Source organism: Podarcis tiliguerta (assembly GCF_965153285.1).
Source record: "Podarcis tiliguerta genome assembly, chromosome: 10".
In the NCBI taxonomy this organism is placed as follows: Eukaryota; Metazoa; Chordata; class Lepidosauria; order Squamata; family Lacertidae; genus Podarcis; species Podarcis tiliguerta.
Genome location: NC_139543.1, coordinates 54,412,338 through 54,440,298, shown reverse-complemented (window position 1 = coordinate 54,440,298; position 27,961 = coordinate 54,412,338). Strand labels below are relative to the sequence as shown.

The window sequence follows — 27,961 nt, the reverse complement described above, 5'->3', positions numbered from 1 at the left end:
CATGTGAAATGCTGAAGTGTCTATAGCATTGTTCTTTAATTGGTACAATATGATTGATTCGCAAACTTTAGATGGACCACATCAACAGCTGACTTGCCATCTCTAGTCAGAAAAGTCAAAGGCAATTACGGCTTTTAAAAATAGTTTTGCCAGCAATACATATACCTGCAGAAGACTTAAGTGGAGTCCAGTGCTTGAGGAAAAAATATGCTGGGTAAACTAGACTTTTGCTGAGAAGTAGGCTAGAGTAAATGGTCTGCACAGAGCTATCTTTTTCCTCCCAGATTAGGACAAAGGGTTCCCAGGAAAAACACTGATAAAGTGACAGTATTTTCTTTTGGAGAGCTCACCTTGGGAATGCTCAGCAACTTGCTATAAATCAGTGGCTGAGATACATAGAATCTTAGAGTTGGAAGGGACCCTGAGGGCCATCTAGTCCAACCCTCTGCAGTGCAGGAATATCAGCTAAAGCATCCCTGACAGATGACCATCCAACCTCTGTTTAAAAACATCCAAGAAAGGAGAGTCCACCACTTCTTGTGGGAGTTTGTTCCACTGCTGAACAGCTCCTGCTGTCAGAAAGTTTCTGCGCATGTTTAGTCAGAATCTTCTTTCTTGCAACTTGAAGTCATTGGTTCGAGTCCTACCCTCCAGACCAGGAGAAAACAAGCTTGTTCCGTCTTCTGTATTTGAAGATGGCTATCCTATCTCCTCCTAGTCTCCTCTTCTCCAAGATAAACATACCCAGCTCCTTCAAGAGCTCCTCATTATGCTTGGTTTCCAGATCCTTGATCATCTTGCTTGCCCTCTTCTGCACATGTTCCAGCTTGTCAACATCCTTCTTAAACTGTGGTGCCCAGAACTGGACACAGTATTCCAATTGCAGTCTGACTAGAGTGGGACTATTACTTCCCTTGATCTGGACACTATACTTCTGTGGATGCAGCCTAGAATAGCATTAGGTTTTTTTTTGCTGCTGCATCACACTGTAGACTCATGTTAAGCTTGTGGTCCATCAAGACCCCTAGATCCTTTTCATAAGTACTGCTAGTAAGCCAGGTGCCCCCCATCCCACATTTGTGCATCTGGTTCTTCCTGCCTTAAGTGCAGAACCTTACATTTGTCCCAATTGAAATTCATTTTGTTAGCTTACACCCAGTTCTCCAATCCGTTAAGGTCATTTTGAATTCTGATTCTGTCTTCTGAGGCATTAGCTCTCCCAGTTTGGTGTCATCTGCAAATTTGATGATCCCCTCAATTCCTTCATCCAAGTCATTTATAAAGGCGTTAAACAACAATGGGCCCGGGACAGAACCTTGCAGCATCCCACTTGTCACTTTTTTCCAGGACGATGAGGAACCATTAATGTGTACTCTTTGGGTTCGGTCAGACAACCAGATACCAATCCACCTAACAGTTACCTCGTTCAACCTACATTTTACCAGCTTCCTCGTGAGAATATCCTGGGGGACTTTGACAAAAGCCTTACTGAAATCAAGATACACAATGCCCACAGCATTTCCCTGATCTACCAAGTTTGTAATTCCATCAAAAAAAGATATCAGATTGGTCTGGCATGACTTATTTTTGAGAAACCCGTGCTGATTCTTAGTAATCGCAGCATCCTTTTCTATATGCTCACAGACCGACTGTTGAATTATCTCTTCTAGGAGCTTCCCTGGTATCGATGTCAAGTTCACTGGTCAGTAGTTACCTGGGTCTTCCTTTCCTCCCTTTTTGAAGATGAGGACAACATTTGCCTGCCTCCAGTCTGTAGGGACCTCACCTGTTCTCCAAGAATTCTCAAAGATAATTTTTATCCATATACACTCAATCTGCTTTTCATGCTCCAGGTCATGGATTTCTTCACAAGTGTACACATCTTTTATATACGATGCTACTCCCTTCCTGTTTGGTCTATTCCTCTTGCTCTGTTATGGAGGCACAGAGATTAGATACTGTTGTCTGAATAGTTTTTGAGCCGTTATGTAAACAGCTTCACAACACGCTTTCACAGCTACTGCTATATTAAATATAGACTTGGAACTGACACTGAATTATGGAGGATGGAGGTGTCTCAAAGATTGTCCAGTATAAACCCCTGGGGTGAGGACATGTTCTTTGGTAAAGGAACACCGGGTCCTCTCTTCCTTTTATGGCTGGAGACTTGTTAGGCATACAGATTTAGAAAGAGTCATGCCTTTGCTTCCACCAAGAACCTTTCCCCCTCAGATACCCAGTTCATGAAGCAGGTCTACAGGACTCTTCTCTGCAGCATCCAACATGGTGTCTGTGGGCACCATGGCACCCTCCGATGCTCAGCAAGGCCACTTTCATTTTTTAAAAACCGGATTTTGTTATTGTTTGTGTGGTCTGCTTCTTTGGTAGGGATATTGACTGCTTTTTTGCCTGCAGTTAATTTGTGTGTTGGTGCTTTGCCTGGGGGGGGGGGTGTACCACAAGTCCCCCTCCCCCAGTAAAATGGGTATTTTGTTGTGCCCATGGCAGTTTCTTAGATTTCCAAATGTGTCCACAATGTTTGGTGAACCCTATTCTTGTTCATAGGGACTAACACCCATACTGAGCAAGATGCTGATATCTGGTGCTATGATGGGCTCAAGCTTGATTTAATTGATGGTTTAAAAAAATCATGAACCTCCATTTGGGAAAAGGGTGACCATGCTTCATCCTGTACATCCTCTATCTGCAAGGCTCACTAGTCCAAGTCCAGTTTAAAGGGAGGGCAGGCTTGGAAGTTACACATCAATAGGCAGCCCCAGGGCAGTAGACTGGGCAGGCACAAGGACTTCCCTACAAACTTCCATTCTGTGGTGAGATAGACTATGTTACAGTAAGTGGGTTGTGTTCTACTCAGAATTAGACCTATGTAAATTCATGAACCCATTAGTCATGTCTATAAATTTCAATGGGACTACTCAAGTGTATGGCCAGCACTGGACACATCCCATTCTTTCTAAATCTCCATCTATACTGAAAAGTTAGCGCACAAATAAATTTTATGCAAACTTATAGCCTTTATTTTTGGCCACTCTCTTTGGGAGGCACCAAGGTTTGTTGGCCAATAAGCTAGTCATTCGGAGCACTTGAAAGACATGTGAAGTTAAAGACCATCTGCATCATTGTGTGAGCTTTGTTTGTTAAAACTCAGAAACAGTGGAGCTGAAGTGGCACTGCAGTAGAGAGCTTCTTTTTCTAGTCCAAGGCCTAATTCCCAGCAAGGTTGGGGCAAGTGCCTGTTGCTGCAGTACAGTGGTACCTCGGGTTAAGTACTTAATTCATTCTGGAGATCCGTTCTTAACCTGAAGCACCACTTTAGCTAATGGGGCCTCCTGCTGCTGCCGCGCCGCCGGAGCACGATTTCTGTTCTTAACCTGAAGCAATATTTCTGGGTTAGCGGAGTGTGTAACCTGAAGCGTATGTAACCTGAAGCGTATGTAACCAGAGGTACCACTGTACTTGCTTCCCCCAGGTCCAGAAACAACTGTGGGCCTAGGTTAAGAGACTTTTGTGACACTAGTGTAATCTTGCTTTTCGTAGCATCTCTTGATGGTCAGAGGCAGTATGCTTCTGAATACCAGATGCTGGAAACCACAGGAAGGGAGAGGGCCCTGGTGCAAGTCCTGCGTGAAGGCCAGTGTGGTGTAGTGGTTAAGAGCGGTAGTCTCGTAATCTGGTGAACCGGGTTCGATTCCCCGCTCCTCCACATGCAGCTGCTGGTTGACCTTGGGCCAGTCACACTTCTCTGAAGTCTCTCAGCCCCACTCACCTCACAGAGTGTTTGTTGTGGGGGAGGAAGGGAAAGGAGAATGTTAGCCGCTTTGAGACTCCTTAAAGGGAGTGAAAGGCGGGATATCAAATCCAAACTCTTCTTCTTCTTCTTCTTCCTATAAGCATCTGGTTGGCCACCGTGAGAACAGGATGTTGGACTAGATTGGCCATTGGCCTGATCCAGCAGGCTCCTTTTATGTTCTTACATCCACTGAAAAGCAATGGGATGGCATTCCTGCCCACTTTGAGCACTGGACCTCTCTCATATACTTGATCACACAGTCAGTCACATGCAGTATTGAAAAGCATATTTGAAATGAGAGAGTGCCGAGGCATTAACAGTAAAAGTAAAGAAAATGTCAACTGGATTACTATTTCTCTGGCTCACCTAAGTACTACTGCCAAAGGATTTTTAAAAGTTACAGATTCCAAAAAATATTTTATTCACGGCAACTCCAAGTAACAATATGGCACTTATGTAGCCTTTTCTCCAAGATTTGAAGTCTAGATAAAATTGGATTTCAAGCTGAAAGGTAGATTTGTTTGTCTCCAGTCTGATCCCGCTGCATAGTCAGTGCGCGGAGGGGGTTCATCCAGAGGTAAATGCACTAATATCCGAAGAGAATTTCATCCAGAAGGTCTTTCCAACCCTAGTATCTCTTAGCTCCATTATTCTCCCATACCAGCTCCGGATGCAATACTCTGTGTGGAAGAGTAACCTCCGTAAAGAGCAACAATAAGTAAGAAATAGTTTACTCACTTTCCTCCTGGCTTCTGCTCTCTGGAAACTCTCATGCTGTATGAAGACAACTGCTGGAAGGACCCGAGGGGACGAAGCATTTTCAGTCTGCAATATATTTACGGCACGCTCCAGAGTCATCTCTCCTTCTGGATTCCTGGGCGATTTAAACATGAACACTTTGTAAGCCCAGACTGCAAAATGAGTGGAACTAATGGATGTTCTTTAGCAGGTTGCGAATGTCAAGCAACAAGCCTGATTGAAAACAACACTGTAAATAAGTAATAGATCTGGTGCCCTCCAGATGTTGCTAGACTGCAACACCCATCACCTATGGCAGGCTTCCTCAAACTCGGCCCTCCAGATGTTTTTGGTCTACAACTCCCATGATCCCTAGCTAGCAGGACCAGTGGTCAGGGATGATGGGAAGTGTAGTCTCAAAGCATCTGGAGGGCCGAGTTTGAGGAAGCCTGGCCTATGGTGACTGCTGGCCATGCTGGCTGGGATTGATGGGAGTTGTGGCCCAACAACTGCTGAAGAGCACTAGGTTGGGGAAGGCTGGATTAACATACTTTCTGTGGTATAAGCTTTTATGGGCCATATCCTGTTTTGTGAAATACATGAACTTACCGCAGTTGGCAGAGGTAAGTAAAGAGATGGGTACAGAGGAGGGAAAAGTAAACAGTGGGTATAAAATACCAGGAAAAGCACAAATTAAAGTAAGGCACACACCCACACCCTACATCTAAAGAACTATGAGCCCATTTTAAACAGTTGTGGCTTCCCCCAAAGAATTCTGGGAGCTGTAGTTGGCTAAAGGTGCTGAGACTTGTTAGGAGAACTCTCGTCACAGAGGTCCTTAGGAAGAGAGATGAAGCTGCTCTGGGAATGGTAGCTCTGGGAGCAGGCAAGCACCTCTCCTTTCTCAATAGCAACAACAATAAATTAAATAGCCAATGTTTGGCTGTCCTTTTATGATGCTAAGAATCAGCTGCCTGAGACGGCTGACTCACTTTACCCAACGGTAGGGCTAGCCCTGCTAGATCTCAGCACACTATGTAGAATGTAATAGGCAAGAGTGGCACCGTCACATGCTTCAGATGTCACTTGCAGTACAGTTGTAAATAAATAAATTGCCGCTACTGTTGTACATCACCGTACACAACAGGATTCCTCCTTTCCAAGGTTCTACCTTAGATGTTGGACTACAGCCCCAGTTAGCCTGTTGTGTTAGTGCATCAAACTAGCATGACAGAGAAGCCAACACGTGACTCTTAAGAGGGAGTAGTCTTTACCCACATTTTTGCATGTACTTTAAAAAAACCCCCAGAATAGCCTTAAATTAAGTAATATTAAACATTAGAAAAGAGCAACCAGATTAAATTTAATTGACTGAAAATGTTTAAATGGTTCTAACTGGATAGTCAACTCATTATGCCCTGCCCCATTCAATGCCGGTTTCAAGCAATGTGTTTTGAGCTCTATCCATTTTCTCCTACACTTCTCAAGTGCTGATGAAATCAAAATGTCAGCTGTTTATATCTGCACTACTGAGCCAACCTGGAATCGACAGCAAACATCACAAGTCACCTGGGGAATTTCAGCTGTTCTGTTCAATCCAGTTGTTATCCTAACCAGAAGTTCAGTTCTTGTTCTGACCTGACATCTTGAACAAACCCTTTCTGTCCTCCTGACATTGTATACCTTAACAGCTGCAAAGTTAATTTCAGAGTACAGAAAATCATGTTCTTATAACTCAGTAGACTGGAGTAGGAATTCCAGCAATGAGTAAGGCAAGATATCGTTATGAAAACAATACATAGCAGTGGAAATAAAAATGATCTGCTGCCTTTGGAAGATAGTTTATTCCAACAACACAATTCTGAGCATGTCTGCTCAGAAGCCCCGTTTAGTTCAATGGGAGGGAAATGTGCAGTGGACTGCAGCCTATGTTATGTAAGATACATGTGCAGTAAGCTCTGTGTCAACATGGGAAGGTTAAAATAAAATAAGCTCCATGAGTGCCTGTTTGCTGAGTATGCACATAGACAAGATGAGCCGGATGCTTTCTTACATTGCTAAGCCTTGTCAGGATCTTTGCCGGATTTGCAAAGTCCCATGAACTGGGTGCACTGTTCATGAAAACTAGATAAGATCAAGACACAAGATGGTGTGTCTAAAAAAGGGTGGAGTTAAACCTTACCCTGCTTGAGATCCAACAGTGCCGGCCCGTTCTTGAAGAATGTGTCCACTTCCTGCTGCGGCTGCCATAGCTGCTGTCATTGCCATCCTCCTCCCTGTCTCGGCAGTGGCGCTGGCGATCGAAGCTGGTTGAGAGGCCTCCCTTGTGCTCTGAGACCTGACTGTCGTCTGGTGCCAGCTGGACCTGTTCTGAGACTGCCTGTTCTGAGACCAATTTTGGGAAGCAACAGGAGTCCTGACTTGTCCCGTGGCATACCCAGAAGTCGGGTAACTCTCTTTCTCCAAAAGGTTGTTCATGCTCCGACTGGTCCCAATACGCTGATAGACTGGTACCCGTGGGCTGTTTGGGACGCTGTCAACCTCCGTGTCGTTACCGGACCCAATGTAGAACTGCCTCTGCACAGCATACCTTCTGCTTGCAGCATTCTGGCCTCCGTAGCCAAGGATTTCGGAGCGAGCGTACCTTGGAGGCACGGCACCGGATCTCTTGCTTTCGCCATGCCTCACAGTTAGAGCCCTGTGGTAATGGAAGTCGTTTGGGTAGTGTGCCAGTTTGCCAGGGCTGCCATTGGGGGAAACCTCTAATCTCTTCAAGGGCTGCCTTTGAGATGTCTCTTCCATGCCCCTGTAGGAGCTATAGGAAAGGATTCTAGGCTCCCAGCCATTTTCATAACTGCTTTGCGATCCTATCTGTTCAACACACAAAAAAGGGACAATACAGTCAAAGAAAAGAACATCACGATAAGGCAGTGATATGGGGTGGAATGTTTTCTGGGGGGAAATTCCTTTGGTATATGATCCCATGGGAAAATGTGGCCATTGCCACGTCTTCTGGAAACTGAGTCTGTATGCACTTTGTGAGGAAGTATGTCCTGAGCCCTTTGCATTTATTACATTTACAGCTGCTCATTCCTCCAGGAAGCTCAGGGCTTCATGATAAGCCTGTGAGGCAGGTTAGGCTAAGAGATATTGGTTGGCCCAAGATTACCCAGTGATTTAGTGGGGATTTACCTGTTTCATCACTCTGGCTAGCATAATTCCCCACTCCTTCTTTCCTAGCACTTAGCTGTTCATTATTCTTTGCATTATGAGTTCCTGGGACAAATGTCCCATCTGTCCAATAGATGTCTGGGATGTTATTAGCAATGAGAGTCCTTCACAGGAGGTTAAGTTACAGTTGTGCAGTTTCCAAAGCATTTCCATTGCCCTATACAACATATAAAAACTTCGGTATTTCCTCAAAGGCTTGCACGACTTTTCCATTCTACCTCCTTTCCAGAGCAGTTACTTTTTTTTGTAATTTAGCAAGAAAACTACATGCAACTACAACATAATCAAAGCCTGAGAACACAGAGAACTCTGATGCAGGTGCAAAGGAGGCTATTGATAATGGAGAAAGCAAGTAATTAGATAAATTCAGACACTGTAATTAAAAGCTGGGAGATGTACTTAAGTTAAGCCACACAAGATGATTTAGTCTACACAGGGTCCACAACCTGCATGACAAATATAAACAAGGCAGAATTCCTCTTGGCTCATGTACAATCAAAAGCTCTAGCGTCTGAAATAAGGATTAGTTTCCTTCCTGGAATCTAATATTGTACGCAAGAATAGTTAGCTCCCTTAAACATTTCTGATCCTGCTTTGTAAAACTAAATGCACCATTCCTTCCTCAACCTCAAACACATAGCTTTTGTAGCAACAATCTCTCTTTCCGTCCTTCGATTATCACATTATCGATAACATAAAATGGAGCCCATTTGTCACACAATGGAACTGGGTGACTAAGCCAGTTTTCCTCAGCAAATCTTCTATTCAGAAGATTACTTTTGTTTGTGGAATTATAGCAACGCTTAAGATATGGGTGGCCTTCAAGCATGAGAGGAAAACTCAGCAGGCATTCTCAAGAGTATAAAATGGATGAACCTAACTATGATCCAGCCATTATCCATCACAGCAAAGCAAGGAGGACAGGCATCTCAATTCATTTATACATCCACTGTGTGTGTGTGCATATTCCTTCAGTGTTCCTTACCTGATAAGATGGATAGTATGAAGTTCCATGGGGAGGTCTTGAAGCAAAGTCTGTTTCATCTGCTATGAACACATATTCTGGAACGCTGGCAGTCCGATGCAGACTCCCTGTACAAAGGCATGAGAAATACGTTCACAGCACATTGCACACATTAACAGTGAACCCAGGTGCTGAGTTATGACGGCTTTACCATCAAATAGGACTCACTGAAAATTAAGAGAGGCGCATCAACATGCTCAAAAGAACCCTGCAAATTTTGCATAAGTAGGAGGAATAATTTTAAGAGGGTCAGAATGCTGAGCCAACTACCTGGCTGAAGCTCAGCAACTCTGGGTCTGGTTAGTGCTTTGGATGGGTGACTCACATATCATGGCTTCCATGATGGAAGGAATATGAATAAAATTAAATAAATAAATGTGTTACATTAGTGAGGTCAGTATTAATAAGAGCAACAATACCAACAATAGCTTAGAAGTGCGTAACAGTTTGCAAGTCTATCCTTGCCATAGGTGATCTTAAATTGAGGAAGCTGTTCATGCAAGATGACAACTACACACTTTCATGCTGTGGGTGTGTCCATAAACTGCTGTGTTTCTTCTCATTCCTCTACCTCTACAGCTGATCTCCCTGCTTTGACATCTCTTTAATCACTCAGTTACAAACCACAGCAAGCAATACTGTTCTAATTCCTATCCTCACATTACTTTAAAGGCAACCAGCAAAATTCTGCAAATTTAGAGCAGACATATGGCACATGGTGTGCAGGGCAGGACTGAGAGATAATGAAACTCTCACATCCATACCTGGAAGGTTAAGTAGTTCTATTGCAAATGGGAGAGGCAGAGAGCACTGGATCCGAGGAGGTCATGCTATTTGAACTGTTGCTCTGTCTCCTCAGCCACAATCTGGTTTCTGTCCTAATTTTAAACAAAAAATTCTCCCAGGCTGTATCTCTCAACATACGGTCCCCCAGCAAATCAAGTCTGCTGATTAAAATGGATTATTTGTCTATGCAATGATGGGGCTGCGGGACTCTTTTGAGGTCAGAAAAGCTGGGAGGGATTACTCTAGATGGCAGCAGGTTTTAAAAAGTGGTGAAAGAGGTTACTTGGTCAAAACCTTAAAAGGAGACCTAGCCAAGAACACTGTGGGATTTTCCTCATTGGATATTTTCAGAGAAAAGGCTAGAGAAACATCTTTTAGTGTAACACTCCGTCCTGGCGCCCTCCAGAAGGTTTGGACCACAACTCTTATGTCCTGGCTGGGGCTGATGGGAGCTGCGGTAGATCAAAATTTCTGGAGTACACCAGATACATTCCTTTATACATTCCTATGGAAAGCACAGGCAATGCATGTTGAAAACACAGCCACTAGCTACCACCCACAGGTAGATGAGGAGAGCTGATGAATGGACCGGCTGTAACTGATGAGGAGTGTCTGGTTCATATGTTGTAGGTCCTGCTACCTGCACCTAATGCAGAAGCTTGTAATAACCTGTGCAGTCAGTTGGTACAATGACAGTGCCAGCTGTTAGCCCCCTGTTCAGGCAAAGAGTGGTGGTACTTCTAGTGTACAAACTGGGCTCCCACTCCTCTGTCGCAAGCCGATCCTAGCTGGCTCCTTAGGGGATGGTGTGTATAAGCACTGAAACTCAGTGTTTGTGGTTTTGAAGTGCTTGGTAGCTACCACAGTGAAGTGATGTGATGGGATAAGTCAATCCTGTTGACAGACAGAGGTTTGTGACCTGGGCTGCTGGCTCCTCTGTCCTACTCCTCTCGGTCCACTCCGATTGCTACTAGGCACTGCACAGAACACCTCTACCCTTCCCAGTTTTGTATACTGCAGTGCTGTCTTTTCAACTGACCCCATGCCTTGTGCGTCACACCATAGAAAATCAGGCAAGTCCTATGAAAGTTTATATAGGTGCTCTATAAAGTGTTGTTTTGATTTCGATTCAGAATACACAGGCCCTGGCCTCAGGGTTGGCTTCTAAACAACAGACTAAACATGTCATGCAAACAGAGCAGAGGTAGAAGGTGCAAGATCAGTTAGAGTAAAGATGCAAATGATATTGAGATAGGAAAAATTCCACATGAAACAATTTATAGCTTGCCTGTTTCACATATAGCCAAAGATCAGCAAACAGAAGATGCTTGTCCATATCCACCACTGACACAGATACTGCACGTTTGCTGTGATGGCATTCGTGCAACTTCCAGCATCAGATTAGAAAGTGATAATCCTCAAGGAACGGTTTTGTGGATGATCAGTTGTTAACCGAGATTTCAATTTAAGTTTCTACAGATTAGGGCTTAAAGCATTTGCCATCTTAATCAGGGCGATAAATCAACCACTGCCCTGTCTCTAATTGGACTAAATCAGAGCTGTGCCCTCAGAAGCAACGTTCAGCTAGGATGGTACTGTAAACCAACTTCACAGATATCCACTCCAATGGAGCAGGCTGCAGTTCCATTGATGGCGCTATAAAACCACAGGTGGGGAATCACCAGCCTTTGGGCCAAATCTGGCCAAATGATAGAATCATAGAGTTGGAAGGGACCCCATGGATCATCTAGCCATCTAGACCCATACAGGGATCAAACCTGTGACCTTGGCATTATCAGCACCATGCTCTAACCAACTGTGCTAACCCACGAGGCCGTTTTACTCAAATGGTGGCCACCTGCCCCACACCTGACATTGTATGTCCCACTGTCAGCTGACGGGCAGAAGGAATAAATCCTGCTTTTTGCTGGCTTGCAAAGTACTATGTATGGGGGCTCCTAAACACATGAAAGCCAGGAACCACAGTAAGTCTTTTCACTCAGCATTTCCCCAAGTGTTAAGCAAAGGCTGGCAAAGCCCCTTGTACTGTGGTTCAACTGGTTGTCGGTTCAACCGGCTGTTATAGATGCTTGGCAAGCGCTGTACAAGGGACTTTGACAGATAGATGGGACATCCCACCTGTCAATCACCTGCCATCGTCTACAATGGTAGTTTATATAGGTGCTTTGTAAAGTGTTGTCCCACCCACCTGCCAAAGGTGGCCCTCAAGGGTGGGGGGAGATAAGCCAGAAAAATTCCCAATCCTTTCTGGAAATCTTCCTAGGCGTGTCCATGTGTCTCTGACTGCTTATTATTTTTATTTATTAAATTTGCATACCACCCTTCATCTGATGATCACAGGTGGTTCACAGCATAAAAAACAAGAACACAAAATATGTAACAAAAACAAACCAATCTCTCTCTCTCTCTCTCTCACACACACACACACACACAGCCTGCATATAATTCATACTCAACAGGGATTTCCAAGTGGTCGACCGTGATTGACTGGTTGATCCCTATGAGGTTACAGTCGATTGTGGGCTCTCTAAGTGCCCACACTTTTCCTTTGTGGGGGAAGAAAGAACACCCGGCCCCTCGCCCTGTCCTCCATTCGCACATGATCGCTAGAACGAATGATGGAGTTTTTTGCTGTGAGGCTGATTGTTTCCTTTTTTGTTTTTGGCTATTACTATTATTTATTAAATTTCTGTACTGCCCTTTATCCGAAGATCGCAGGGCAGCTTACAAGAACAAAAATACATACCATAATAACAAACAGACAATACCACCCCCAATATTATTATTTATTAAATTTTCTGTTGCATAAAGTACAGTGGTACCTCGGGTTAAGTACTTAATTCGTTCCGGAGGTCCGTTCTTAACCTGAAACTGTTCTTAACCTGAAGCACCACTTTAGCTAATGGGGCCTCCTGCTGCCGCTGTGCTGCCGGAGCACAATTTCTATTCTCATCCTGAAGCAAAGTTCTTAACCTGAGGTAATACTTCTGGGTTAGCGGAGTCTGTAACCTGAAGCGTATGTAACCTGAAGCATATGTAACCCGAGGTACCACTGTATTTGCTCGCCAGCTCTGCCAAAGGCTGATTGTTTCCTGAGCAATTTTTTGGTGAGTGACTTTTTCCTTTTCCCCTAAAGACCTGCCCCTCTAAAAAAAGGCCAACAGCTTTGACCTGAACCCAACCCCCAAAAGGGGTAGATCACTGCCAGTTTTTTATTCTGTGAGTAGATCGCAGTCTCTTGAGAGCTGGACGTCCCTGGTCTAATAGATGGGTGGGCTCTGCAGCTAACTCACAGGAAAGTTGTAAGGATGTGGATTAAAAAATGGATGCTGTTCTTCCACCTGGGCAGGGTGGGGTTCACATCTAATACTGAACTCAGGTGGTGCGTGCTGACAGAAGTGGATCTAAAACAGGGCCACGGAGAAAGGAGGAGATTATCAGCATGCTCAGACGAACGCTGATGTTTGCAGAGACACAATAACGCTTTTTACAGACAACCAGCCCAATAACCAAATGAGTACAGAGGACACTCAGTCACCACGGAATGCCGAGTCAGTTGGAAAAGAAAGACAAGCCTTCTTTGTGCGGCTCAAATCAGGGAAGGGTGTGTATGTGTTCAGGTGCTGCTTTTGCACAAATCAGCCCCACCCCTTCCTGTCCCAACCTTTATACATTGAAAGTCTGGAGACTCTAACCCTGTTCAGCAGAATACCATTAGAATCCTCCCTGCAGATATTCAAGCATTGGGAGAGGAGGCGAGAGGAGTCCAATGGGAGGAGCTGAATGCCCTGTTCGGAGGGAATTGCTGGCCGCAAGCCTGAACAGAAAGGATCCTGTTAGGAAGGAGAACACACTGCAACGTTTTGTTGCAGGTCCTTTACATCCAGAAGCCAGTTACCAACATCCATCCCGTTCCAGTGTAGATTAAAGCAGGCATGGTTCTCAAAGGCTTGGGGTTACAGGAATTGCTAGCGGAGACAAGGTAGATTGGCTCACATCTCTGGTGCCTTAGAGAGCACCTGTTCTGACTGTCTCTCGAATGAGTGAATGGTTGCCATTCACTTGCGTGGGGATAGGGAACCAATGCATTTGCAACACTGGCTGTGCAAAGAGTCACTTCACAACTGATGCTGGATAGCCCAGCAACACATTCGCAGGGATCCTGCAGTGACTGCAATATGTTCTGTTTCCTCCCCAGGGACCCTTATCTTATACAGCTCCTTCACACAGCCTCCTGGTCCCCAAATTAACAGGATGTTGGGCATCTTGCCAGCAATATGCAAAAAGCATATTGTGGGTCAGGGATGCTTAAACCATTTTTGTTTTTGAAAGCCCTATGCAGATTTTTTTTTGTTTTCAGAAACCCATGCAGATTTTCGAAAGCCTGTGTTGATTATCTTTTGAATGTCTTTAATACCTGTTTTTAACAGTCTTGTATTGATAATCTGAATGCTTTGTTTTTTGTTCAGGTAGGTAGCTGTGTTGGTCTGATGCAGTAGAAATATATATATATAAAGTTAAAAAATTGTCCAGTAGCTCCTTAGAGACCAACTAAGTTTGTTCTTGGTATGAGCTTTCTTATCTCATTATACATGATAAAGCTATTTTTGGCCATCTCATCCCTTGCTTTTTCCTGTAAGACCAATTGAAGTCGTTAACAGTCGTCAACAGGTTTACCACACCTATCAGCCAATCACCCATTCCCACCACCCTTCTGAGTAATACCCCTCTATTATTATTATTATTATTATTATTATTATTATTATTATTATTATTATTATTATATATAAAGGTCTGGTGACTTCTGTTTCAGTGTATCTGAAGAAGTGTGCATGCACACAAGCTCATACCAAGAACAAACTTAGTTGGTCTCTAAGGTGCTACTGGACAATTGCTTTGTTTTTTGTAAAACACCTAAAGGTTTTATTACAAACTAGTAGTGTATAAATTTTGTTTAAAAAATAAACAAATTTCAGTAACATTCAAATAAGACTTCAGCCTTAAAATCAAGATGTGTTACATTTACCCTGCTTTACAGATAAACACAGCATCAGAACCCTTAAAGCAGAGTTTTAAACATTAACACAATTCCTTATTATTCTATTCGGTATGTAACTAATCTAATTTAGGCATCTCCTGCTAATTTATTTTTTTTGCCAGAAATACATGAATACCATGTCTGTCTAGAGATAGATTTAGTGGCTTTCCTTCAGCAGCTTTATCTCATTTAATTAGCAAACTGGGCTTGTAAGGGCTATGCTCTGATCTAGCAATTGGGTTACACAAAGTTCATTTTGGTTAGCTTGCAGGCTCTGGCAATTCTATCAGGCTAGCTGAGCTCTTGGGCAACTTTCTTTAATTGCCAGGAACATCATTTTTAAGGTTTCCTAGAAGGCTGGCGGTTTCAGAGAAATAGCTCCATGCCTGTCTGCAAATGTGGAAGAGAATCTTGTGGATGCACTTTAAGAGTAACAGAATTATTAGGATTCCTACATTGCAGGGGGTTGGACTAGATGACCCTCGGAGTCCCTTCGAACTATGATTCTGTGATATATTAAGATATACTATTTTGTTGACTAGAGTACGCTTAACCAGTTGGTGGGCTCTACTCTATGAATGCGTATGCCACAATAAACGATTTAGGTATTTTAAGGTGCCAGAAAACTCTTCCAGGTTTGTTCAAAGCAGAAGCAATTATGGAGAACAAAGGCTAAGCAGGGAGATTAGATTTCAATGCGAGAAGGAAGAGAGGCTTTACAGCCTTAACACTAGATGCCTCTTCTTCAAAGCTGGAGAGCTGGCAGGCCTATCCCTAAGCTGCACACACAAGGAGAAAGTGCAGCTCGTAACACTGAAGAATTAAGATGCAACACATTTTGGAACCTACCAGAATAAAAGTATCTGAAGTAAATAAATAAACAATGGAGTTTGTCAATAGCCTTTCGATGCCTTCAGAGTGGTCCTAAATAAACACTGTTACTTCAGGGGTAAAGGTAAAGGTAAAGGTACCCCTGCCCGTACAGGCCAGTCTTGACAGACTCTAGGCGAGCCAGAGCCACACACGGAAACACCGTTTACCTTCCCGCTAGTAAGTGGTCCCTATTTATCTACTTGTACCCGGGAGTGCTTTCGAACTGCTAGGTTGGCAGGCGCTGGGACCGAACAACGGGAGCGCACCCCGCCACGGGGATTCGAACCGCCGACCTTTCGATCGGCAAGCCCTAGGCACTGAGGCTTTTACCCACAGCGTCCCTTACTTCAGGGGTAGGAAACCACAATTCCAGGGACAAAAAGCAGATCTCCAAGCCTCTCTCACTGGCCCTCAAAACTCTCTCCCCCAAGGCCACACCTCTCATTGTCCCAATATGCACTGCAAATATTTTTGCCTGGCAGGAATTCATCCTTGAACTTAGATAATGCCTGTTGATTGTCTGAATGGAGGATAGAGAGGGGTGTGTCAGAGTATGTGTAGAAACAAGCCTCCTGTACAAAGGTTACTTTTACATCTGTTGCTTCGTCCACTTTTGCCTTTGGCCCTGCCCACCACTGGCACATGGCCCTCAAAAGGCTGCGCAGAAAGGAAAGTGGCCCTCAAAGTGAACAGATTTCCCTGCTCCTCCCTCCCTGGGGTTGTGGCTAATCTGTAATCAGGGTGATAATTCCCCTTACGCTGATACACAGTATTGCAGGAAAGAAACCGAACGATACCCACAAAATATGTAAGTCTGTTGCGTACACGCCTATTTGTTCAGTGATGTTTACTGTTTGGCAAACGTTGCAGCAATTGTGAATAAACGGCTGGTTTTATGTTCCCAGAGCACGGTCTAACTGAGGGAGGGCAAAAGGGAAACCACAGTGCAAAATTGGGCCCTGCCCCAAGTATTCCAAGATAAGCATGACTGCAATAATTTATTTACAGAGCAATCCCTCATTTAGGATATATTTCATGGAATCATAGAATTGTAGAGTTGGAAAGGACCATAGGTGTCATCTAGGCCACCCCCTGCAATGCAGGAATTCCCTCCCCCCACAACATGGGGCTTGAACCCACGGCCCTGAGATTACTCAATGGAGAAGCCATTGATGTCATTAGGCTCTCAACTAACTAGTCCTTATGATTACTATTAATATCCAAATCGCAATGACGTGTGCTCAAAGTATTTATAAATGACTGACAAACACAGGTATTTGCTTGTATTCATTAAAGTCTAAGTTTAGCATGAAGCAGAAACAAGACCAATTTGTTCTTCTTGCTCTACCTTGCGGAAAATAATAAAGCTCAAAGGTACAGAATACAGTTGGCCCGAGGAAGCAATGCAGCGGAGGAAACTGTCAGGTGCAAAGTCCTTATTTGTTTTGAATGAGTGACAATCCATTTCCATGTAGGGAAATTCTTAAAATGGTCTGCTGTGCAGACTGTCACATCTGATAAGTGCATGCACGCAAACATGCAGGCAGGGTATAACTCTGTAGCCACAGCTCTGCGCCTTTCCAGCAGACATACACCCAACAAAGCGCACACAAGTAGAGTCACCACATGCAAAACATATCCTTTCCTACACAGAAGAATCTTCTATGTAGAAAATCTAGCTTACGTTAATGAGTGTGCAAGCTCTCTCAGTTTTTCAACTCATGCTTTTGTTTATGAACATTATCCTCTCAAAATCCCTGACATTTCAAAAATGCAAGATGCCCCAAATACCAGCGTATTGGGGGAAAACAAAGTTGGCCAAAAGCAACAAAACAACTCCAAGTAACATAACAATGTCCCAGCTGGCCAAGTGCAAATGCTTCGCAGGAAAGTTAAGTGTTTCTGGAGCTTTCCCCTTTGTAGGTATATTTTGGTAGCTTTGCATGCATAGCCATTGTTCCAGCTTGCCTTGCCTCCTCATTGGCTGGCTTCAGATAAAGAAGTATTTTACAGAGCTCTTTTGATACACTCTGAGTAAACAATTGGGTGGCATTTACCGTAAAACCAGAGACATTGTTCAACATCCAGAAGCTTTTCTCTCTCAGTTCTCTTTTTATAATTACAAATTACACACCCAGGATGACCCAAAGTTTTTATGGCTTCTCAGGAATGAGCAGGATGCTGCCCGATTGTTCCTGCTTCTCTCCTCCTCTGGTGCACACAGGATAAACCAGCCATGAAGCCTTGGCTTCCCAGTACACCTGGATGTGGGACTGTGGTTTGTTGCTTTGCAACCAGTCATGATAGGCGATGCAGCAACAAACCATGGCTTCAGGTTAACTGTGGCTTGTTATGGAGCAACAAACCATGATCCCAGGTTCAGACAGAATGGAAAGCCAAGGTTTCCTGGTTTGTTTATCTTCTTTGCACCAAGAAAGGAGTGAGGAGTTAGGTTCCAAGGTAAGTAATCTGTCAGGAAATAGAATTTTTAAAGGATTTTTAAAAGATCAGGAAACAGCAGGCAAACTCCCTTGACTTCTGAGTTTTTATTCTGTTGGCAAGCGAAATGCCTGCTAAGAGAGAAAACTTGTGTGAGCTGTTGGAAGTCCTCAGAAGGGAATTCCACAGTCTAGGCATGGCACCCCCCATATCCCAGCCAAACACAAGTCAGATGTCAGTGGGATACACTCATGTGATCTTAAGCAAATGCATTGGATTCAGTCTTCCCCACTGAATAGGAGGAGCTCAAAACCACACATCAGATTCATTTAACAGCTATGTGTAGCTTCCAGTAACATTGGGTGGGTCATTAAATCATGTGGGAACTGGTCCTTAAATTTTCCTGTTTGTTTATTTCACTTGATAGCCACCTTTCTTCTGAGGAGTCCCAAGTTTTCCTTCTGCCCCACATTTTATTCTCAAAACAACCCTCTGATGTGGACCAAGCGTGTGTGTGTGTGTGTGTGTGTGTGTGTGAAAGCGAGAGTGTAGGAGTGATGCCAAGTCACCCAGTGAGCTTCATAGCTGAGCATGGATTTCAACTTGGATCTCCCCAGCCCTGGACACTCAAACTAATACATCACATTGTTCTCACTGTGTGTTCAGCAGAGCTAGGAGAGAATTGAGGACATCCTACATCTGGCCTAGTTGACTGCTGTGAGGCTGGACCACACATTCACCCACAGAACAACATTGGCACTACTGATCCAGAACACAATGTACCAGAAGCTCACAATAGCCAAAGGCCACCTGATCTTATCCTGTCAATTTCCTGTAGTAGTATATACCTGTGTTAGAATAGTGCACTCCAGATATTCTTGGGACTACAACTCCCATCAGTCATGACCAATGGTCATGCTAACTGAGATTGACAAAAGCTGAACTACATTTCCAGGATACTGCATTCTCTACCCTTGGCCTACACCATCCAAATGCAGAATGCTAATGACATGCCTACAGTCAGTGCTCAAAGTTCACCAGGCGCATTATGCACGTGGTTATCAGCCACTTGTGACCAAGTGAAGATGCTGAGGTGCCAGGATGGTGTCTGGCATCTCCACCATCTTGGGGTTCCTTGGATCTTGACTGTTTCACACACTAGCAACAAATCCTGTAGAATTCTATCTGTTATATTTTATCTGCGCAAGCAGGATGTATTTCAGGAATCAAAAAGTTGTTTTTGAAAAATACGACTTTTGAGCTGCCTGGCCCCATCCTGGCAACTAGGCATTGTTTTGGCAACTGCAACCCTGGTTTAAGGAACCATTTGGCAGCTAGCTTATATACCGTATATCCGAGTTTCTAACACTGCCTACCATGTGCGGACAGGCAGTCAGATGAAGGCAGACCAATTTAGGAAAGGTGCCTTCAGGGCAAGGGGTAATAAATACATGAGTCAAACACTGGGTTGAGAATTCAGACTGACTATCTGGTGAACCATTCAGCCTTGAGTCACCAGCCCTGCAGGGCAGGGGGGAAATCGTACGAAAGCCAAGACGGGCTGCATGCAAACACAGCCCAAACAGATAAGACCTAAAATGGAAAGGCCAAATGTATGAACTTTTATGTGAGTGAGCAGATAACATGTAGCTCACTGGTTGATGAATGAGGTAATGTGGCAACATGATTTCACACTAAGACGTGCCGAATGAGTTACGCACAAAAGGCAGCAGTTTCGCCACTGAGAGATAAAACTCTGGACAGAGATACAGACGATTATTTACTGAGCGGAAATAATTTGCACAGCCACAACAGGACAGACAGCAACCGTGTGCAAAGCAGGTTATTTGTAGAGCCCAGTCCCACATGACAAGCTCTTACACGACTGGAGTGTCAGTCCCATTCCCCTGTGGTCACTTTGCAGGATGCTATGGCAATGATTCAACTTGGAGGTCACATGGGAGGAGCTGATGATGCAACTACTTCTCACACCAATGTTGCCTCTTCTTGGAGGGTTGGGAAACAGAGAGAGAAGCAAAAAGCAGCTGCAGTTTCTTCTCACATGATCTCAACATCCTAAAGTCAAGAAGCAGCGTGGAATGAATCACATGCCAGCAGCAACCACACCACTCTTGCAATGTTGTAAATTGACAACTGTGTGTTGTTGTTTTTAAAGAAACAATTCTACGTACTGTGATTTCACTGCATCCACCATATTGGGGATTTTTATTGTTGCAAAGCTGGCACATAACTAACTACCTTCCTTATGTTACTAGCGCTATAAAACATGGGGCATTATGTTTATGGAGGAAATAACTGCAATTACACATAACAAGGTAGGAAATGTGAATACTACCAGCAACTTCATTATGATCTAGGCTGGAACCCTTTCATATTATATTGGAATGACACACCTAAGCCACAAAATGTTTGAGTTCAGGTACAGAATTTGTTGTAACACAAGTCTTTCTGTGTGAAATATAAGCAATTTAATACAGTACATATTATTGTACTTAATGCATTAAAAATCACTCGGTAGTATTCAAGTTTTACTTTGAATAGAGTCACTGAAATTAATGGACCTAACTTGGTCAGGTTAATTCATTTCAGGGAGTCTACTCTGAGAAAAACACCTCTCTCCCCCTCTCTAAATCTTCTCCATTTATAAATATGGGGGCAGCATCTACACAATATGGTTGTCATTGAAACACTCTGCCCCATTTAATCCAGATTTACCTTTTCCAGGGAAAATCTGGTATTTTTTTTAAAAAAACAAACCTGCCGCCAACTATTCATTCACGGTTTTTACAATATTTACAACATTAAGTCCCACCCCACCAGGTATGGGAGAAACATCTGAATTACCGACTCCTCCACACAGTAAAAACCCATGCAGATTATAAATCTTAAAGCGTCTGTACTAGATCTGGAGGAAAATCAAAACAGACCCCTCTCCCCTTCTCAAGTTTCTGATAAGGGGGGGGGGGAGGGAGGAGAGCCACAAGTATTTGAAAGAAGAAAGATTGGGCAGGAGAGACAAAGGAGATAACAAACTGAAGAAAGGTGCCAAAGAAGGAACGGTGGGAAGACCTCATTACCCGGAAAGTACCTGGCCAGCTGCAATCCTAAATATTCACCAAGCCACGCACCCCATTATCCACAACAGAATGCAATCCAGACAGGTTTACATAATAATAATAAAATTTTATTTATATCCCGCCCTTCCCAGCCGAAACCGGGCTCAAAGCCGCTAACAACAATAAAAGTAACACAGCATTCTAAAATCAAATCATTCTAAAATCAATTCAAAATAAAATTAATGGCAGCCATTGGGCTAAAGTTCTATGAGGATTACCAAAGGAGGAGGTCAGACTGTGCCTTGGCCAAACGCATGCACACCACAAAGTCAAAAGTAAAAAAAAAAAAAGTCTGACGAAGGAAAACCTTTACATGGAGAAAGTAGCGGGTTCAATGATCCCCGGCTTCTCGTCTGGAAACCCTTGAGGGCCGCTGCCGGTCAGTGCCGACAATACTAGGCTCGACGGAAGCAACGCTCCGACTCTAGGGCAGCTTTCCAACGGGGAAAGTGCGGTCCTCAAGCCCTCACCCATGAGATTTAATTTCTGAAAACTTTGGCTAGATCATGCCCCGCGGGAGGGGGAAGTTAAAGGACTCTGCGGGTGGGGTGAGACTATAGAAACCGTCCAAAGTTTGGGACTGTTCATTTAAAATAAAAAGAAGTTGGAGGGAGGCCGGAAAGGGCCACTCACCGTTGACCATGGAGCCTCTGCTTTTCCTCGCCAGGGTCTGCTGGACCTGCCGCTGGATGCGCAGCGACTTCTGCGCCTCGGCCCGGCCGCCCGACAGCTGCGGGGGCAAAGCCAGCGTGGAGCTGTCCAGCCCGCCCAGGAACTCCTGGCCCAGGACAGTGCGGATGTAGCCTGGAGAATCGACGCCGACGCCGGGACCTGCCATGGCCGTAGAGGGGCAGGCGAGCAGGCAGGTCGGAAAAGCCGGCCAAGCGGACGGGCGGCCGTCGGTGCCTGAGGGACCTGCCGATCGCAGCTTGCAGCGGCAGCGACGAAGCCTCCACCCCCTGGCGGAGAGTGGGAGGCCGCGCAGCTCGGGCCCCTCCCTCCGCCCGCCCCTCGGAGCGCCACGCCCGACGGGGCCAAAAGGACAGACCTGCCTGGGCTGGGCGCGCCGCTCTTCACCTTTAACCGGCCTGGTTCAGTAACGTTTCGCTAACCAAATTTGAAACCGGCGTGAGCGGTGCAGGAGTAGCAGCTTGACTTCCCTCCGAGAATAATAAAGCGAACCCGAGTGACTCCGGTTTGCAGGCACTTCCGTGGGAGCAAGTCCCAATCGACGGCGCACAGCTCGGCTGACTCCGGATTCAAGAACCGGCGTCGGGTGGGGCGGACGGGATAGGCTTGAATGTTTATTGGGCAGAGAGCCAGGCCTCACACAGGTGCAGGCGGGAAAGCGCGCCCCGCCCCATCTGGTGTTTCATTTACACGCGGCTGCTGGTGGTGGGAAGCCTGCGGCCTTCCCGGTATTTTTGGACGCGGACATCTATTTTTGGTCTATTTTTTTTTTGACAACTCACATAGGTTTAAAAAGTGTTTTTGTTTAGAAAATGTTTAGGGGTACTCTCATTTTGACTCAAGAAAATCACCATTTTATAGTTCAAATCAGGAAAAACAAATACAGTAAATGGACAATAGTGCAAAGATTCACTAAATGTTTAGGGGTGTGCGTACCCCTGTGTCCCCCCCAGAAAAAAAGCACTGGGTTTAAGTGCTGCCAATGCATGCCAGTTTTTGTAATCTAATGCTGGTTGTGTGCCCAATGTTCTTTGTAATGTTTTGCTCTCCTGATCTCTATTTCTATGCAGTGGAAAATGAAAATGAAACAAAATGGATGAGCTAATCCTGAATTTGGGCCCGAGGCCCAAAGTGTTTTAGCCACTCCTGCTTTAACAGTTTGTGAAGAGTAGATTATTCCATCTTTTCCACTCACAAGTAGGGGTGATCCACGTTAGCTGGTTGTGATTGACTCATGCCAACTCAGAAGCAAGTCCTATTGATTTAAGTGGGACTTCTAATGAGGTGTATAGGATTTCAGTCTGAGTCCTTTTCCCCTAGGATTTGTATGGTTGTTGTTTAGTCGTTTAGTTGTGTCCGACTCTTCGTGACCCCATGGATCAGAGCACGCCAGGCACTCCTACCTTCCACTGCCTCCCGCAGCTTGGTCAAACTCAGCTTCAAGAACACTGTCCCACCATCTCGTCCTCTGTCGTCCCCTTCTACTTGTGCCCTCCATCTTTCCCAACATCAGGGTCTTTTCCAGGGAGTCTTCTCTTCTCATGAGGTGGCCAAAGTATTGGAGCCTCAGCTTCAGGCTCTGTCCTTCCAGTTAGCACTCAGGGCTGATTTCCTTAAGAATGGATACGCTTGATCTTCTTGCAGTCCATGGGATTATCAAGAGTCTCCTCCAGCACCATAATTCAAAAGCAGCAATTCTTCGGCGATCAGCCTTGGTTCATAGTAAAAAGCCCTGGGAATTTTTGAATCAAAGGGCTCATAGAAAAAATAAAAATTCAATGGCTTTTAATAGCAATTCCCTTCACCCCCCCCCCCAACCTGAGTTCTGTCATTTGAGCACAGAATAAGTGGTGATTCTTTTTCTAGGTAAACAAGGTAAAAAAGTAGGTTCATTGACAGACTTGTGAACATTTTTATGTACATTTTAGTCTCATGCCAATTTCATTCTTAAAGTTTCAGAAAACTTCACATAAACCTAAACTTTCCTAAATATCAGAGACAGATACCGTGTGTGCAGATAACAAATTGTCTTTTCCTCCACAGAATTACTATTTTCAGCTGTGACGCAATGCTTTGCACATTGGTATCCTGGTTTTGTCAGTCTCAGGGAGTTTCAGGTAGAAGCCAATCCATGTTTGGAAATCTTCAAAGCTTGCTTCCCCAGCCCCCCAGCCCCCACCCCTTCCCTACCCCAGAAGGAATGTGTGCTGAAATTGGCCAGGGCTCTCCCCTATTATCTTCTCCAGTTAGCATTCTAAGAACACTTAACTTCTACATTCCATTAGCCATGCCTGAGATTCTAACCTTTCTTGAAGATTCCTTATCATGGAATTGTGAATGAGTGGTCACAGACTTAAACAAAAGCTTACCAGGATCCTTAAAGATACAAGCGGAGAATTACTAATCAGTGCAGGAAATCAAGGGCTTAGTCCGCCCACAACAGAGTCTTTGCTTGAAGACCTTCAGGAAAGCAGGGCACATGGTTTTCCTGAGGGCTGAACTGATCCTTCAGGAGGTGACTCCTTCAGGGCAAATGGAGGACTGAAGAACCAGTTTGGAACCAAATTTTCTGTTTGAACTAAGAGAGAACAGATAGCGGTCTGACAATAAAGCAGCTTGGGGTACCCTCCTTTGAGAAATAGGAGTGTCTTCAACATGCTCTAATTGTAACATCACATTGAGAAATATTTTGATGAAGATACCCAGTGTCTTCAATGCTGCCTCATAGACGTGGCACATTGCTCTGCAATGCATTTCCTGAAATGTTGACTTTTAGGTGTCTCTTGAAGAGTTTTTTATGCCGACAGGCCTATACAGTTGTTTAAAATCTTACTGAGTAACCAGTTGTTTTAATGATAGTTTTGTACTGCTTTTAAAGGGTTTTATTTTAATTAAAAAGTTTTTACATTACCACACACTGCTTGAAATTTTTGATGAGAGGGCAGTATCTATGAATGAATGAATGAATTTCTCACTGTTTGGGAAAGTGCTGCATGCCTTTCTGTTCATTTGTACCTAAACAACATTAAAGATAGAGAGGGGTAGCACATGATTCAGGGCCAAAATATTATTAAGTGAAACGTTTGCCTAAGCAGATGCAAAACCACATTACCGTTTTCTGTTTCTGCATACCACGTTGTCAGAATCTTGCAATTGCTGTCAGGTTTTTTAAGCGTCTTTCACTTACTGTGGGCAACCAAGGAGATGACCTATCACTGGATAATTTGAAGCACCTTCGGGGCAAAGACTAAGCTTCAAAGGAGAAATAGGTTTATGAGCAGTTGTTGAAACTGGACCTGTTAAGGCAGCCTCAAACTAGTTGCTACTTGAAACTTTTTAATTCTCAGGGTACTTTAAATTAGGCAGCTTTATCAGGCCACATGGTGGTTTGCAAACTGTCTATACTGGAGTTGTTTTTAAAGTGTGTTTTTTGTTTTATCACTTGTGTGCTGCCCTCAGCTCTTTCGGGAGGAAGGGCAGGATATAAATTTAATAAATACAAAACCTGTGGCATTTTGCTGCCTGAAGCAGGTCCCAATTGATGTCCCAGCCCACGAAGGCTAAGACTTTAAAAAACAACAAAACTTCTTGCTGCCCCATTCAGACATCACCGTTCTTGCCTTTATCTTCCACACTCCTCATGGTGCCACTCAAAGCAGGTCACTTTACTCTGCTTCATGGCAGAGCTGGCCCCATTCCTGACTCACAGATTTAATCATTAACTGTCTCCCTAACCAGCTCTCCCCATGACACGCTTTGGACCTTTCCACAGGAACCTTTGCATTCAGATGGAAAAGGCATCATGCTGTGCATCCCCTTATTGTCTGAGGTGAAGAGAATGAGCATGCAAGGCAAGGCCTAACTGGCCATGGCATCCATGCTCTTGAAACCTCTTACCTAAGAGGTTCATCAGACCCCACCCCTTAATCTTAGCTTTCCTTTCAGAAGGCATGTGGGTCAGCCCTTTAGAACAGGTTTCCTCAACCTCAGCCCTCCAGAAGTTTTGAGACTACAATTCCCAGCATCCCTGACCACTGGTCCTGCTAGCTAGGGATCATGGGAGTTGTAGGTCAAAAACATCTGGAGGGCTGAGGTTGAGGAAGCCTGCTTTAGAATCAGCCTTGTCTGACCTTGCTATAGTTCTGTCTTTCTTGCTCCGCTGACTTTATTTCAATGGAGCTTGCTGCTTTTTTGGCTATTCTGGTTTTCCCTCTTCAGTTTACTTGGCGCGGTGCAGTGGCTAAGTGACTCAACTTCAAATGAGGAGGTTCCCCAGTTCAAATCCCACCTCTGCACCTCACTTCACCAAGGTAAGGTTTGGCAAGCCAGTCTCAGTTCACCCCCATCTGCAATATGGGGTGTGTGTGTTTGATAATACAGACTTATGACAGCAGTAATGGGAAACCAGTGGCCTGTGAGCCTTCAGTTGTTGTGGGACTCCAACCCCATCAGCCCCAACCTGCAGGTTCCCTACCCTTGCTTTACAGGGCCAATGTAAGGGTTATAACTGGATGAGAAATTATTTGAACCCTTTAAGGCACTTTAGAATTGTTTATCACCATCATTATCATCATCAGTCATTTTTTTTGCTTGTTAGCTGCTTCTAATGCTTCCTAACCTGTTAGTTAAACAGAAAGAAAAGGCAGGATAGAAACATATTAAAAAACCAAAATAAGAAACACAGTAGAACATGGGTAGGGCAAACTAAGGCCCGGGGGCCGGATGCGGCCCAATCGCCGTCTAAATCCAGCCCGCGGATGGTCCAGGAATCAGTGTGTTTTTACATAAGTAGAGTGTGTCCTCTTATTTAAAATGACTCTCTGGGTTATTTGTGGGGCAAAGGAATTCGTTCATTTCCCCCCCTTCAAAATATATTCCAGCCCCCCACAAGGTATGGGGGACGGTGGACTGGCCCCCTGCTGAAAAAGTTTGCTGACCCCTGCAGTAGAACCTTGGCTTATGTTACCCTTGGGTAACGTAAACTTCGGGTTGCGAAAGCAGCAAACTCGGAAGTATTTTTTCGGGTCTCGCCGTTCGCGCATGCACAGAAACGCACCGTGCGCATGCACAGAACAGGCGCCTCTGGTTTCAGAAACCTCGGAATCTGACCGGAGCTCCAGAATGGATCCCGTCTGCATCTGGAGGTACCACTGTAGAAAGTCTGGGGGGAAGACATACTTGGGCAGCTTTAAAAGAGGACTGGCAAATTCATGGAGGATAATGCTGTCAATGGCTTCGAGTCATGATGGCTACTCTCTGCCTCCATGGTTGGAGGCACTAATGCTTCTGAATACCAGTTTCTGGAAACCACAGGAGAGGAGAGTGTTCTCATGCTGTCATGCATGGGTCCTGCCTGCCAGTTTCCTGCAAAACAACAAACAACCTCTGGTTATCAGGCTTTTCTTGTGCACTCCATCGGGCCTGAAAGGTCCTCACGTGAGCAAAGCACATTGGCGTCCTGAGCTAAGTAAAATATGCACCTTTGGGCATTTTGCACAGGTGGTGGGGACAACCTTTTTGTGGAACGCATTCTCTAAACAGCAGCAGTAGTTGCCCTGTCGCAAAGTAGTTCTTCATGTTTTGCAGGAAATAGGAGTTTAAAAAATTGTGAGGAGGGATATGTTATCGATTCACCTTTTGCAGACAGAAGCTGAGTGATCATGCATACACGAGATAAAACCTACTTTTAAAAACCAGGTATATATTCCAGGTGCTTCTAATCTCAGCTCGTTACATACAGTGAAGATTCCAGGTAGCCTGACATCTGGCTGGTTGATAGGGGATCAAATGCTTATTTCACTCATTATCATGCACATCCACCTCTGACTTTCGTCTTCTGGGGTTTCTGGGGTTTTTCCTGTTGTTATTCTGTCTCTCACAGCTACAATAAACCTACCATTAAAATTATGGACTGGTCATTTCTTCGTCAGAGGGCAAACAGGCAAATTTAGCAGGGGATCAAATACTTCCCCCCCTCACTGTAACTGTTTTCCACAGTAAGCAAAGCAAAGCAAAGCAAAGCAAAGCAAAGCAAAGCAAAGCAAAGCAAACAACCTCCAAGAGCTGTGAAATGCAATAGAAAACACCTCCCATCTATAGCAGGACTCTATTACAAAATATTAAACATTTGGTTATCATTAAAATCTAGAGGTAAGACAAATCCCATGGCCCCT

At 44.5% G+C, this 27,961-nt stretch overlaps 1 protein-coding gene across 2 annotated transcripts in view; it reads right to left on the bottom strand.

Annotated features, from left to right (window-relative positions):
- Positions 1-27,756, bottom strand: part of PKP2 (plakophilin 2) — a 51,259-nt gene extending 23,503 nt beyond the window's left edge. The window contains exons 1-4 of one of the 2 annotated variants that reach the window (XM_083401463.1): positions 21,732-27,756; positions 8,766-8,872; positions 6,732-7,420; positions 4,550-4,685 (exon numbers count right to left, since the gene is read on the bottom strand). In XM_083401463.1, coding sequence (XP_083257589.1) covers positions 4,550-4,685; positions 6,732-7,420; positions 8,766-8,872; positions 21,732-21,936 — 1,137 coding nt within the window. In that variant the 5' untranslated portion in view covers positions 21,937-27,756. The remainder of the gene's footprint in view (positions 1-4,549; positions 4,686-6,731; positions 7,421-8,765; positions 8,873-21,731) is intronic. The other variant, XM_083401464.1, reaches the window with a different exon arrangement.
- Positions 27,757-27,961: the final 205 nt, after the last annotated feature.